Source organism: Condylostylus longicornis, unplaced genomic scaffold, assembly GCF_029603195.1.
Source record: "Condylostylus longicornis isolate FDR11 unplaced genomic scaffold, ASM2960319v2 ptg000030l, whole genome shotgun sequence".
Taxonomy (NCBI): domain Eukaryota; kingdom Metazoa; phylum Arthropoda; class Insecta; order Diptera; family Dolichopodidae; genus Condylostylus; species Condylostylus longicornis.
Window position 1 is genome coordinate 5,272,012 of NW_026577999.1, and position 15,593 is coordinate 5,287,604.

At 27.8% G+C, this 15,593-nt stretch overlaps 1 protein-coding gene across 1 annotated transcript in view; it reads left to right on the forward strand.

Moving 5' to 3' along the window:
* Positions 1-13,752, forward strand: part of LOC129608067 (uncharacterized) — a 38,334-nt gene extending 24,582 nt beyond the window's left edge. The window contains exons 4-5 of the mRNA XM_055519380.1: positions 13,215-13,366; positions 13,437-13,752. Coding sequence (XP_055375355.1) covers positions 13,215-13,366; positions 13,437-13,695 — 411 coding nt within the window. The 3' untranslated portion in view covers positions 13,696-13,752. The remainder of the gene's footprint in view (positions 1-13,214; positions 13,367-13,436) is intronic.
* Positions 13,753-15,593: the final 1,841 nt, after the last annotated feature.

Consider the following 15,593-nt stretch of genomic DNA (forward strand, 5'->3'; position numbering starts at 1 on the left):
TTCAAGATGACAAAGTAGGAAATGAGCCTCAATTTAAAATAGGATGATTACACAAAAAAAAATTTTTTTTTTTATTTTTCAATTTGTTTTATTTTGGTTTTTCTATGTAAATGTCAATATACATAATAGCTATATGTAGAAACTCATATAGTAAAATTTATCAAAGAAGAAAACAACTATCTATATTTTATATGGTAATAAATACCCCTAATGTGAAAATGTTCCTTTGCTTCTTCCTCATTCTAAAATAGGAAGCAGCGATCAAATTTAACATGTAGACAAACATGGTTCTTGTTACATAGAAATGTGCGTTAGTCAACTCAAATTACAAGATTTATCTATAGATTTTGCTTTTTATTTTTTTCTAAAGTTAACTAAATTAATGGAGTTGCAAACATACATAAAACATACGTTTTATAAAATTGGAACAAATCAAAAGAAGAGAGAATGATATAGAAAAAGGGAATTTATTTATTGTTCCCTTACTTCTTCAATTTCTAGATATCTTCACTTTTTATTTTCTGTTTCCTCTTCTATGTATATGACAAATTTTACTTCGTTTTGTGATTAGAGCTGATTAAGGATATGTGAGAGCAAAATGTATTATCAAAATGGCATCCCACCTATCAACATTTTTAGGGATTCTTTGTAAATGCTATAGTTGGTATCCATGTCAAATTTGTTTCTTTCGGTTTGTTTTTTTTTTTTTTGGATTTTATTTTCATTTTTTCCTTTACCAAAATTTTTTTTATACGTTATGTATTTACTCTTGATTCTGATATAATTTGTTTGATGAAATTTTAAGGCAAAATGAAATGTAAAGAAACTAAAAAAAATTGTTTACGTCCTTTATAATATAAATTTTAAATTTTATCTTTGATGCTAAAACAAAAAAGTAATTTTGAGTCGAACATGTATGTAACAAACAAAATGTTTTGTATGATCTTACCTTCATACACATTTCAATTGTATTTTCCACAGTAAATTTTCGAACCGAATCCCGATAATCTTAACTGAATGTGATTCCTTAATCGGCTCATCTTTGATAGCTGTTTTTCTAAAATCATGTCAAGCTGAACTTGAGTTCAAAAGAAATTCGGCTTTAGTTGTAATCAAGCTTGTGCAACACTTAGAAATAAAAAGTCAATTTTTTTTAATAAGGCTAAATGCATTTTGCTTTAATAATCTTCATTAGCTTCCGAATTTTAGTATGTGTAAATATGCTATTTAAGTTTTGTTTAAAATAAATTTTCATGCATTAAAGTTTGTTCTAGCTTCACAAACACTACTGTATAGAACTTAGAATACATGAATTTCTGCTTCCGTTTTCGCTTTATTGCTATTCTTACCAACCAAATTTAGTTGTAAAAACATTTTTAGGTAGTCTTCAAAGTTTTTTAGCATTAAATTAACATTTGCCCTAAAATAACACAATTTTTTACACAGTTAAAAACTGTGACAAAAGTTATGCATAAAAACTTTTTATAAAGTCGGGCAATCAAACACAAAATCAATTTTCTTTTCAATATTTAAAAAAAAAAGCAAAAAGTTTTAATTTGTAATTAAAAAAGTTATTGGCACAAAAACGATTTTCAAAGTGAATTTGTAGTTTAAAGTTTGCCTTTTTTGAATAGTAAAAAGTGTAAAATTGGACGTAGATAGAAGTTTTAAGGTAGAAAATTTCCTATTAAATATTTACATAGTAACTTCTAATTGCATATTAGAAAATTTATTGATGCTCTATCTTGCAATTCACTGTTCAGGAAATTTTGATTAGTAAGTGGGTAGTTATAGGTTTTTGCAATAACATCACAAAATAAATATTAGATCTGCTCTAATTTTATAAAACTTTTAGAAACACTATTAATATTATATTAAATTTCAAGTAATTTATTGGTAATTGATCTAAATATTCAGTTAATTGCGTAAAAGCTCTTACAAAAGTAAAAGTTCTTTGACCCGAATAACATAAATGAAAATTAAGAAATGAAATATCAGAGCTGTCCAGTTAACAGATTTATTTTACAGAAAAGGTTAAAAGTAATCTTTCATTGATATATGCGGTATTCCCGGTAAAATATATAGGACATTTCATAGCTCATATTTATTCCGATTTTAATAACCCTGTTCTTGTACTCAATTTAGAATCAACTGAATTTTACATAAAGAGACACATATTACCATCTTCAGTTTTCAGATGCTCTTATGTAAGATTTAAAAGTGGCGTCGTACTACTTGTTAAGAGCTAACATATTATACTAACACATAATTTACCATATTACATAGGTTCAATTTCTTTAGTGATATTTTGCTATTTACTCAAATAATAATTTACTCAAAATGTATAAAATAATATTAATAAAATATTATTTGTACCAACACATAGTTACAATAAAAGTAATTTTCAATACAAATCGCAAAAAAAAAAAAAAAACAAAAAAAAATTCCAAATATGGGTTTATTGTAAAGAAAAATTTTTTTTTATATCGGTATTGTATTACATTTCCAGTTTCCCGCATTTATTTTGCGTAATTATGTAAAAGTAATATCTACAATTATAATATTAAGTTTACGTTCACATTGTTATTACAAAAAAAAAATTGAATCTGTACCGGAACAGGATTATGGTATTGTGGCTTCCTATTTATACAATATCCCAAACAGTTAATAAATACCATAATATGTCGATAATTTACATATGTACATATTATTATGAATGTATAGGTTTGTTGGCATGATTTTGTTATAGGTAAACATATAAATAATTTATTTGGATTAATTTACCGCAATAATGATAATAATAATATAATATTTATAATAATTATATCATTTACAAAATATAATATTTAATATAATACGCTTAATTATAAAAAAATGGGATATATATTTTATTTCACTTGTTAATACATATTAGTTATACACGTACACTTCCAATATTCTACCCGCTACTGATAACAGTCTATATCTTATTGTCAGTTAAAATTATTAACAGTTAATTTTAAATTTTCGTATTCCATTGTCTCGTAAATTGCTGAACTAAAATAATATTGATAAAATATTTCATTGACATCGAAACTTTGAATGTAGCTAAGCAACACAATATTGTTTAATATTTTAAATTTAAAAACTCAGTAGTAGTTACATAAAACGTTAATAACCCAATGTTGTTCATGTACAATGGAAGAAACTCAATGTTTTCATAATAGAACATAAAAAATTCAATATTTTTGTGCAAAACGTAAACAATTCATTATAATTTACGTAAAATATAAGAAATGCAATATTTTCCTATAAAACGTAAATAACTTACTTCTGTTTACTTAAAATATAAAAGAAGATGAATTTTACTATGCAACGTAAATAACTCAGTATTGTTTACGTAAAATGTAAAAAAATTAAATATTTTGCTATAAAAAGTAAATAACTCAGATTTGTTTACGTAATATGTAAAATATGGAATATTTTCCTGCAAAACGTAAATATCTCGGTATTGTTTACTTAAAAGTAAAAATGAAGTGTTTCCTCATATAACGTAAATAAATTGGTATTGTTTACGTAAAATGTAAAATATTGAATATTTTCTTGTGAAACGTAAATAATTCAGTATTGTTTACTTAAAATGTAAAAAATGAAGCATTACCCTATAAAACGTAAATAACTCAGTGTTGTTCATTTAAAATGTAAAAAATGAAATATTTTCTCATAAAACGTAAATAACTAAGTATTCTTTATGTAAAATGTAAAATATTGAATATTTTCCTATAAAACGTAAATAACTCAGTTTTTTTTACTTAAAATATAAAAAAATCCAATATGAAATACAAGAAACACAGGATTTTTCATTTAAAATTCAAATAACACAATATTTTTATACAAAACATAAATAGCCCAGTATTGTTTACAAAAAAAGCGTAAAAAACTCAATATGTTCATTATTGCATAAAATTTTTCATCTGGAAATTTTTTTATTATATTAAAATAAATCATATAATAATTAAAAATACAATAACATATTATAATAAAAATTTTGAGCTTCTCAATCATTGAAAAACTTCAAGAAGATTAAAAATTTATTCAATTCATTACTTCTTTTGTTGAATCATTTGTCTGTTAAAAGTTTCCTAATTAAACTTTTCATGGTTCACTTATTTTGTTATTATTGTTATGTTTTTTTTCACAATTCCATTTTTCAATGATATTGTAATAGAAATCAAACGATTTAACTGTTAAAAGTAATTATACAAAGGAGATTAAAGAATAAAATAATAAGAAAAGAAAAACTGAAAAATCATATGAAAGAATAATCGAAAGACAATATAAAGTTCTAATGGAAAATTTGATGATAAGTGTTCCAGAACTGAGGATCTTTTCTGCGCAGTATCTATATGAAGATTTTTATTAAAAAATGTCAACTTTTCAGCACATATTTTTTTGTAATTTCAAGACAATTTTGCTCATTGCGACATCATAATTCATAAGAAGAGCACAGTAAGCTTCAGTTATTATAATTCTTGCTCCCAAAATTGCAGAAATTTAATTCCCACACTTCAATTTTTTTACCTATTAACGATAATTAATTTATGTTATCTTATATGTATTTTATAATGAGGTTGTCTAGATACTTCACTGATTTAATTTTGCAGTTTAAATTATGATAAAAAATTGTCAGTAACAAAAATCAAAATAAACTTGATTTGAATATAATTGGATTTATTGTTCCAATAAATCAAATTTTTAAGCCATACATTCCTGAGAAAAAAAACATTTTTTGAGCGAAATATGAACCGCTTTCTTCGCATCTCTTCGAATGTTAATTCAGTATAAAATATTACCTTAATTAAGTTCTATTCTCTGAGAGAAAAAGCAGAGACCTTATAAACCTTATAATAGCATCTCCGAAGATTTTTACTGCGGTGCTCAATTCCGATTAATTGTTCGGTAAAAGTGGTCGAACACAGTTGATTCTGTATATTATCGTTATCAAGATTAAAAAAGCTTTGGTCTACAAAATATTGGAATTGCCAGTGCATTTTAGTTTGGCGTCGAGAGAGGTGTATTATAAAAGTTAGCAGTACAGAAACATCAATTAATTTCACAATAATTAAGCAATAGCAACAATAATTAACAAGTTGTATTCAGAATTCGAAGTTTATAAAAAAATAATATTTTTATGAAATTTACTTATTTTTTCTTATCTACATATTTAAATCAACAATTTTAAGTCAATATAATAGACTTACGATAACATTAATTCCAATTATTATACAGGCAGGATAATGCGTATTGCCATTATTTTTCTGCTCTTACATCACAAATGGACATTGTAATTTAAAATAAATATTAAGCTTTTCACATTATAGATATGCAATCATTATGGAGGTTGTCAGTAATGATGGTGAATGATGGCGGAAAACAGTAATGATAATTTGAATTTGAATTCGAAGTTGGATGATGAAACAAAAGCAAATGAAAAAATAAAAAAAAAAAAACAAAAAATTAATTTGAGTTATTGCCATATTTATCTGGCCCGTGATATCACAATGAATTTATTTATACTTAATTCGTTTATTTTTTTCCATTTCACATTATTTATTTTTCATGTCCTCTTCAATGAAATGGTGCTTACAAAAAAAAAAAAAAACAAAAATATATTATATATAAATTCAAAAATTAACAGGAAGAATAAAAGACAGTGGCGATTCAATTATTCCCATTAAATTTTATTTTCAATTTGTCGAATAGCCTAGATTGAGTGTATGGAAGTCATGAGTAATAAATCTTGAACCAATAACATCTCAGTTAATGTGTAATTCTGTTATATTTTTTTCATAATGAATACAAAAAAATTTAAGTAACAAAAGTATTGAATTTGGAAATAAGTTTACGACGCTAGAGAACGTAGAGATCCATTGGTAGATCTTTAAAGGTAAATTACGAGATTGTAGTCAGTGCTATAGTGCAGTAAATTTCACATTGCTCAGAATTTTTTGCATATATCACAAGCATTAGATCACTATCACAAGCAATAGAATTCCAGTATTCGCCAAATTATTAAAAATTGAATTTCGTCATTTCGCCTTACCAGTTATTATATAATTATAGTTTGGAAGCTATAATTCAATTGCTACAAATAAAATGTTCTTGTAGAATCAAAGTACTATATCTACTTGAATTTTTCCAGAGCCCACAATTGCATTACTAAGAAAAATTTCCTGTTTTGGTTCTCCAGTTTAACATTAGAATATATTCGCTGAGTTGAGTATAAAATTTTTTCTTGTAGTTATATAAAATGATGACTAATAGCCGCCACAATATTCGCCAATTTTCGTTGGTTATAATTTTAGTTAGCACAATCGTCACTGTTCTGCCATAGTATGTATTTTCTAAAGATCTTTTCTCAATTTCGTTAAATTATTTAACTTTTTTTCCTCTTTCAATCTTAAAGAATTTTTAGTATTTATTATTGTAGACATTTGTTGTGTACCGTCAGTTTAGAAAGATCTTATTAAGAAACGATAAAAAAATATAAAATTAAAAATCTCAAGAAAAATGTTTTTTTTAGTTTTTTTTTTTGATTTTCGTTTTGGTATGAGATACATCAAATTCTAAATTTGAAAATCCTTCAAAAGATTAAAATTCGATTTATCTTACTCAAATCGATTCTTTCACTTTTTATTTTGTTATTTTGCTAGTGCGTTTGTGTGCGTTCAGGAAATTTCAAACATACTGTTATAATATTATATAAGTATCTACTGCAATAGGTCGATTTTTACGTAAATATATGTATGTTGGTGTCAATATGACACGAAATGATGTAGCCTCTCTTAAGACCATAAAAATATAGTGAACAGAACAGAAGGAATATGCTCAAGTATTTCAATTTATCAAGGGTAACAAGATAGAAATAAATTGAAAAGAAGAAAAAAAGAAATAAAAAAGCAAAAAAAAAAACCAAATATTGAAACGAATAATAACAATAAAATACCGTTCAAGGAATCCTGATTTTAAAGAATAAAATAGTAAAATGAAGTCCATCAAATTGGGCCGATAAAGATGAGACCGATGAACAGGAAAAATAAATTCTTTTTCTTTTATCGATTTTATTTCAAGAGGTTTCTTGTCGTATTATTTGAATTTCAATTTCTTTAAATATTTTCGCTTCATATACTCGTATATTGTCTTTTATATCTTCAATATTTATATAGAGTCGATTGTTTGTAGTTCAATTCATCGTAACAGGAAATTGCATATACATACATATGCTATATAGGAGAGCAATTTATTGTGTATAAATAGCTAGATGATATAAGAGGATGACCTGTCACTGATGATCAATATTTGTTTTTTTTTTTTTCTGTTTTATTTTTTATTCTCAGCTTTTTTATTTGTTAAAAGCCTTTAAAAAATTTTAAATATGCCCAGTCAGTATAATAAAATTTATGGTGGAGGAAGTTTTTTTTTTTTTGTAAAGCAAAAATTTAATGAGAAAATTGAAAATTACTGGAAAAGTATTCGACATATTGTTTTGAAGTTATCTAGCATCAAAAACGTTGGTATAACCTTTCCAAGATAGTATATTATGTATATCACATACTAATACGAAAGTCAAACGTAGGAAAGTTTGTGATAATGAGAGGATTTGCAATAGACATTCATCTGTTACAACTATACAAAAATTTTATGTAGGGTCTTACTTAGTCTTAGATTTAATAACAAGGTATTTGTTTTAGTAGGTATGTTGCATTGCCGTATCCGTTTACTTATTTTAAAACGCTGGAATTCAACTCAATAAGTTGATATTCAATCATGTTCTTGCTGATCATAAGACTCGTAGGTAATAGTTTTGCAAATTGCTCTTAAATAATTTTCTCTTAAATGTTTTTCGATATACCGAACACAACTCCCATTAAATTTTTTCGCTTTTAAAATATCAACGTCAAAGCTTTTTGGAATTCTCTTCGCTGAGTCCTATAAAATTTCTGCTCTATAGTTCTATAAAAGTCTAGCTTCCCAGGAAATTATAGTATTTTTTTTATACAACAATCGGAAAATAATTAATAACAGAAGAGACTATAAAATAAGAATAGTTTTACAAATTTTCTGGGTCTATATTTTCTCAAAATACCCTATATTCTAAAATGATTCCTGGACCATTCCTCAAAAATACGTTTTACATAATTATTGTCAAAGGTTTTTTTTATGTATTCAAATATTCAGCTATGGTGAATTGAAGTTTAAAGAAAACAAACTACTCGGGTTCAAAATTTAATTGATTGAAATAAATCTTGTATTAATAAATTATATTTTTAATTAAATATTGAATAAAAATAAATCAAATTCAATATTGCATTAAATTAAAACTCGAAAAATACTTTAATTATTTAAATAACTATCATTATGAGTAATAATCGTATATGATATTCTAGACATTTTAGATTAAATTGATGATCGTTTCATAATTTATTATACAAAAGGAAAGTATATAAACTATACCTATCTCTATAATATATCACATTATGTGTTTGCATTTAAGCATTTAAAATGATACATAAATCATTTATTTATTTATTATTTGTATCAAGTTTATTTAACACAGAATGTATACGTAAATTATACGGTATAGCTATATATAGGCATTTATGTATGTTTAATAACGTAAATACAATATATATATATGAAAAAACGTGAATGTTCATTTTATGTTTTAAGTTGAATTAATGGTTAACGTGTGCGATATTTATATTATATTAAATAATATGTAGCTTAAAATATCATATTTAATAGGATGGGCAGAATTCATTTTTACTCTTTAATATGAATTTGTACACAAGATGTCTCAGTAGTGAATTGTTGTTGTTTTAAACGGGTATTAGCTGACAACATTTTAAAATGCCTTGTGTCTAAAAGAAAATTTATTGAAAATTTTGATTCGGACAATGTTGTACGCCTTATTTAAATTAAATGTAATATTCTTCGCCTTATTACCGCACTGATTTAAGTTTCGTGAATATTTCTTGTAACATAATGATCTAGAATATTGGGTCTTATTCGAATCACTAAGTGATAGTAATTTAATATATCGTAAGAAATTCGATATTATTATTGTAAATACAAACCAATTCATACAAATGATTCGTGTCTATAATAAAGTTTTCAAAATTTTTTACGATAAACATCACTATCACTTAGTGTTGTGGTAAAATACTATTCTTTTTTCACAAATATTATTATAGGCGTTTTTCAGGATTAATCACACAAAATTCCACTAAAAAAGTGGTTTATTAACTGAAAAAGAAATTTTGATTTTTAATTGCGGCAAACCCTGGAAAAATGATTTATATTTTCGGTATAACTTATAAAGGTGGCGAGTCACTTTTACTTACAGTATTATTATTTTGAATATTTTACTAAGATTTTAATTTGAAGCCCCCTGTTCTATGATATAACAACACTTATATACAAAATATTATTGTAACAATATAAAAATTTTTTTTTTCTATATACATACACACTTTTGATTCCATTTCATATCAAATATATTATTTTTCTTTTTGAGCTCATATGGAATAGAAAAAATTTCAAATAAAATAAATATTTAAAAATATTTTCACGCACATTTTCTGGTTTTAAGTGTTTATCAGTTGAAAACGAAAAAGAGAAAATTTTACGGTATGGGGTAAATATTTGTGGTACAAATATAAATAGATATAAAGTGTATATAAAGGAAATTTTCTATCGTATATACTCAATCTCTTGTATTCAAATATTTTCTTATATTACTTTGGAAAAACGTGAAAAATATAAGGAAAAAGTTGTTATCTATAAGGTATTAATTTTGATCCTGATATATAATCGAAAAATAAAAAAAAAAAATTTGTATATACATATATACATACGTATGTATATGTAAATGTGTGTAATATTAAATTTTTTCTTTTATTTCGCATTAAGCCTTTTCTCAATTGTTAAAAGGTAAAAGTTATTCTTTAAGATAAAAAAAAAATATAGAAAGATAAAAGGCCTTTAATCTTTTTAAAGAAGAGAAAATAGAAATAGAATAAAGTTATTTTTCGTAAAGTTTCAACGTTTTTTTCTATGTTTGCTGCCAGAGGCATTCCCAAGGTTCTGATCTAATAGGTAGTTTAACATGGGTACGTCTAACATATTTGTTTAAGTAGATTTGTATAAAAAATATAAAATTGAAATTATTTATTTTTTTTTTTGTTAATCGAATTTACTCTAAATAATACTCTTGTTAACTCGTGACGCATTGTTGAAATTTCCGAAACTGTAAAAACTGTATATTGTGCGTAAAGCTATATCTGACATATTTGTTTATTTGTCACGGTTTATGACGTCGTCCGCTTGATTTCTAAAATTCTCCTGGAATAAAAAGTTATAAATTTTACCAAGACTTTCCAAACAATGCCGTCTATAACCTAGTCGACCTTCAATTATAGAATAACTCAATTTTAGTATAGTTTTCTGACTTATATCTATACCAACACGCGGGACCGTTCTGAATAACTTTCCAAATTGGATTAAAAGTTTATTAGTGAAGAGCGTTTACAAAAAATTCTGAGTTCTCCTTCAATTGTATATAGATAGATTGAATACTTACTCAAAATTACTGTCATTTCTTGGGGTTTAGGCAACTGTTGAATTTATCACATTAATTCACATCCTTAATTCAGCCCTGTGTACATTCAGTAATTTTTTTTTCTATAGCTGGAAGCAAATTCTAATATATAGAATGATAAAATAGCGATATTTATGTACTTATTTATATATACACACACACACATATCTAAAGAAATTTTTCTTACTTTTCCCATTGCTTTACGTGTTTTACATTTCTAGAATTTTTAAGCTGAAAAAGTTTTTCCGTGCATTCTTTAAAGATTTATTGGCTAAATTTTTTTTTTTATTTCAAAATATCTTTTTGTTGTTGTATACATAACAAGTATAACAAAATATCTCTTGAACGAAATCATAAGATTATTGAAGGCCAAGTATAAGAATAAGTTTTCGGACAGTTTAACTACACATATGTGAACGTGTTGTTATTAATAACATTTGAACACCTAGAACGATCTATGTGAGTAACCAAAAAAAAAAGATGAAAAATTGTTTAAATTTTTTGCTAATTTGTTTTTTTTTTGCACTTATTTGAAGTTTCTACTATTGTACCCTTGTTCTAGTTGTTTATAATGCTGTTTTCCTTATAATATATCCAGAAAAGGTGGAATCACCCAAAACAGTATTTTTCTACTGTGGCTAACTAAGAAAACGTTTCCATATCTGGTCTTCTATAGTAAGGCTTGAATTAGATTTGTAATCATAAGGTTAGAAGCTAAAATTTTGTAAGTACTTGAGTTACAATCTTCCAAATTTAGCACTGAGTCATCCTGCAGTTTCTACTCCTATCTTACAACTTCTTTTTCAGGAAAGAAACTCTGTCATTTTATTTCCTATCTATTGAAATTTTTTTAAATTTGCAAGACTCCTTTCCTGCGGTTTTATATACCAAGTAAATATTTATATCTTTACAAAAGCCTGCCTGACTATAAAATTGTCTTATACACAAAATAATAAAATCCCTTTCAAAGGATACAAAAAAAAATTTTTTTTTTGTCTTCGGACAGGTCATTGCTTTAATCTTTAAAAATCATTCCACTTTTGAAGCCCAATAATATTAAAGGTATAAAAAATATTATTTGTTAGTTTTTTCACGTAGTTTAAATGTGTGAGCAACTTTCATGAATAAACTATCATTTATTTTAGGTCAACCAGTACATGTAGTCAATGTCAATGGACTATAACTACATAATTGATGAGAAAAATACTTTTATATTTTTTAAATTTTTATTTTCAACCCAAACTCCCTATGGGCTAATTCAGATCTATTTTTTTTTTTGATATTTTTATTGTTTACACGTACTCTGATTTGAAGACCATGTGAACGAATATTTTTTGAGTATGGATGAATTTTTCACTTTGGTAATGATAAGTGTTATAAAATATAGGCTGTACAAATTTAATACCTACAATTACACAGTTAATTTTACAATAAACAAAAATTTTATGTGAAGATGGTCTTTGTAGAATACCTTATTTTCTATAATAAAAGTTTATTTTATTATAGATAACTTGCAGAGGAACCATTATTTTTTTTGGGAATTGTTGTCATAATAAAATGATAAACGTTTATAAATTTAGTTTTCAATTTGAGTGGCAATAATTTTACTTTTAATTCCAAGAATATAAATTACATAACAATTGAAATTACGAGAACTTTATTAATTTTACTTGCACTAGCATTTTATCGAAAATGAGATCATGGAAGCAACAACTATGGCAATTGGGGCCTTCGCGTCCTGTTCGGTTGGGTCGGCTTTGGTGCGTCGATGCGGGGGGCACTTAGGGTACTTCGTACTATGTGCAGGGTAACTGTGTGCTGGGTTTCCGGTCACAGCGGGATACGAGGTAATGAGATGGCAAATCATCTTACGAGGGCTGGCGCTGGCGGTGATGCTGACATGGTAGACGTGTCGGTTCGCCTGCCGCTGAGGGCTTATCTTGCCGTCATAGATGGTGAGTGTAGGAGGAGGAGCGGGGTCTTGTGGGCGGAGGCTCACACGTGTAGGGTGACCAGGGCAATGTGGCCTATCAGGGACGAAAGGAGGACGAGGATGCTGTTGAGATATAATAGGGCTGATCTCAGCACACTAGTGGGGATTCTGACGGGGCATTGCCTTTTGGGAAAAATGGTCAGGAGGCTTGGGGTTGCTATGACGGATGTATGTCGTGAATGTCGGGATGTGGAGGAGGTGGAGGATGTGCAGCATGTCCTCTGTGCCGGTCCGTTTCTAATATGGAAGAGAAGGCGTGTCTTGGGGGCTTATTTTTACGACGGCCTGGAGGACCTTTTCGGGGTGTCTCTTGTGCGGCTTTTGAGCTTCGCCAAGTAGGTTGGTTGGTTGGGATAGGGGGTCTTGTGTGTCGAACTGCATGGGGGTTGTTGGGTGTTGGGTTTTTTGGGGGGTTGCCGATGGGCTTTTTTTTTTTGTTGGCCTAGTGCGTGGGCTTTGCGTGGGTGTACGGGTGGAGCCCTCTTTCTTACTTGCTTACTTTATGGCAATTGTCTAATTCTAAACAATTTGTTAAAATATAAAAATTTCAATTTTATGAAAATTTTCATTTTATATTTTCAGTTTGAATATGATTTTATTGCGAAAGCAATGATTGTCAGTGTAATGGGTGGTGTTGTTGGACATTTGGAAGATATTATAGTATCATGTGATTTTTCAGTAGACGTAAGAGATCCTATTTTACAATTGAATGATTTTCAAATTGAAAGATTCGGGTAAATTTTATTATGATATTAAAAATATTAAAATTATTAAATTATTTTATTTTCTTATATTTAATTTTAGAAACATCATTGTTCAATTAAATCATAATCGAGTTGTTCAAGAGCTCAGTACATTTGTTTTAACTCCGATTACAAATTTATTTCGAGATCGAATTACAACAACTATATCAGAAGATATTAAAGGAACAATACAAGAAACATTGGTAGATTTTAGTAACAAAGATCAATTAGGTATTAAAAAATTTACAAGACAAGTATTATCTGGTTTAATTAGAGCAAGTTTAAATTCATCAGAGAAATCTAATGAAGAAAAATCTTAGTTTTCAAATTGAAATTTATATTGTTTTTATTATGAAATTTAATTTGGTGTGATATATATTTTAAGTAGTTGAATAAAATTAAAAAAATAAAATTAATATAAATAGAAGATTTCTTTTTATATAGACCATGAACGTACCAGTTCGTGACTTCCTGACGTCTTTGACAGAACGTATGCCGCCAGGCAGGACTATCAAGGGGCATCTTGAGGGGTTCGTATATTGAGCGATCCGTCGGAATGGGGAACCCTCTTGGGTTGTACTCTCTCGCCTTCCTTGGAATCTTGTAGTGAATCAGCTTTTGCTACACCTAGGAAGGGAAGGCTACAAAGTGACGCAGACGACTTGGCGGTGACTGTCTTTGGGTCTCTTAATTTCGTTAATAAAACTGGATGAAATAAGGCCATCTTTCTCCTTTGAAATTAAGTTTTTGAAATTAATTTTGGACTGTAACGTGAACTGCGTGTCAAACATTAAGGAGCCAGTGAGGAAAGAAACTGCCGCGCTTTATTCGTGCAAGCGAGCTATCGGGAAAAGGTGGAGCTTTGAGCCACACGTGGTTCATTTTGGCTTACACCGCCGTGGTGATGCCTGTACTTATGTACTTAATTCTGGTATGGTGACCTGTGCTGAACGGGTCCATCAATCTGGCGAGCATAGTTCAAAGGATGACATTGATGTGCATAGAGAGAGTGCTGTGTTTAGCTCATTCACAGACCCTCGAGATACTTTTTCATTTTTTTCCTATTGATATTCTAGGGAAGAAGATTGTCGCAGAACCTTCTGTTCGTCATAAGGGCTGTATCACAATGGTCCCGCGACCTTGTGGAGCAAGAGGTCGCACTGTAAACCAGCGGAATTGTGGCACAGATTTTGACTAGGTCGCTCATGCGCTTTCATTCGCGAAAGACTTCACCCCATCAAGACAAGTCCTGGGGAGGTGTGAAGGCATAATATGGACGGTTCCATCTACTCCTATACATCTACTGAATCCAAGTTTAATGATAGGGTTGCGAGATGAGTCTACTCCAAATAACTTGGTGTGGAGATCTCTTTTCGCCTTCCAGGTCATTGGCGTTTTTCAGGTGGTCGCAATAAACAGCATTTTGAAATGGTTGGCGGACAATGCTATATTACGCAGGTGCATCAACATTTTTATGAAAAGTCAGGCAGCGATAAGGGCGTTAGAAACAGATGGTCCGGGATTTCCTGTATAAAAAATTAATTCTCATAATTTTTAAGGAATTTGGGCACTTTTCAGAGCACTAATAATTTTTTCGAGAATAGTTTATTCGTGTTTTTCAAGGTAGAAGCATGCAATTAAATCTGTAACACACCAAAAATAAATATGCTAAAAATTAGTTTAATTTAAATTATAATATTAAGATTTTAAATTTTCATCAGAAAAAAATTTCTCTTTAAGTCACTGAAGTTATGATTATAGAACAGCATTTAAAAACATAAAACAATCCAGTTACAATATTGTGATAAGACCTTATAATAAAACCGCTTCAATAATCTACTGTGGGAGGAGAATAAAATCCGGAATTTTTATTGTTTTTTATACTTATTTTTATTTGCATATTTTTATCGCTTACACAATCTAAAAGTAATTCCATCTGTTGCAAAGTTTACTGTACTTTTAAGAGAATTTTATTCTATTACTGTTATTATTTTATTCATAAAATAAAAAGTAAATATGCCTTAAGGTGCACTCTACGTACATATATGGAATATTATTATGTATACGTTTCCTTGTTTTTTATTCATTTTTTTTCGAAATAGGTTTTAAAAGCTATATTCATAATATGAAAATTCAAACTTACATTAGTTGGAGCATACCATTATGCTTATGTACAACATAATAGAAAATATTTATTATGAGTAGGTATTTTGATTTT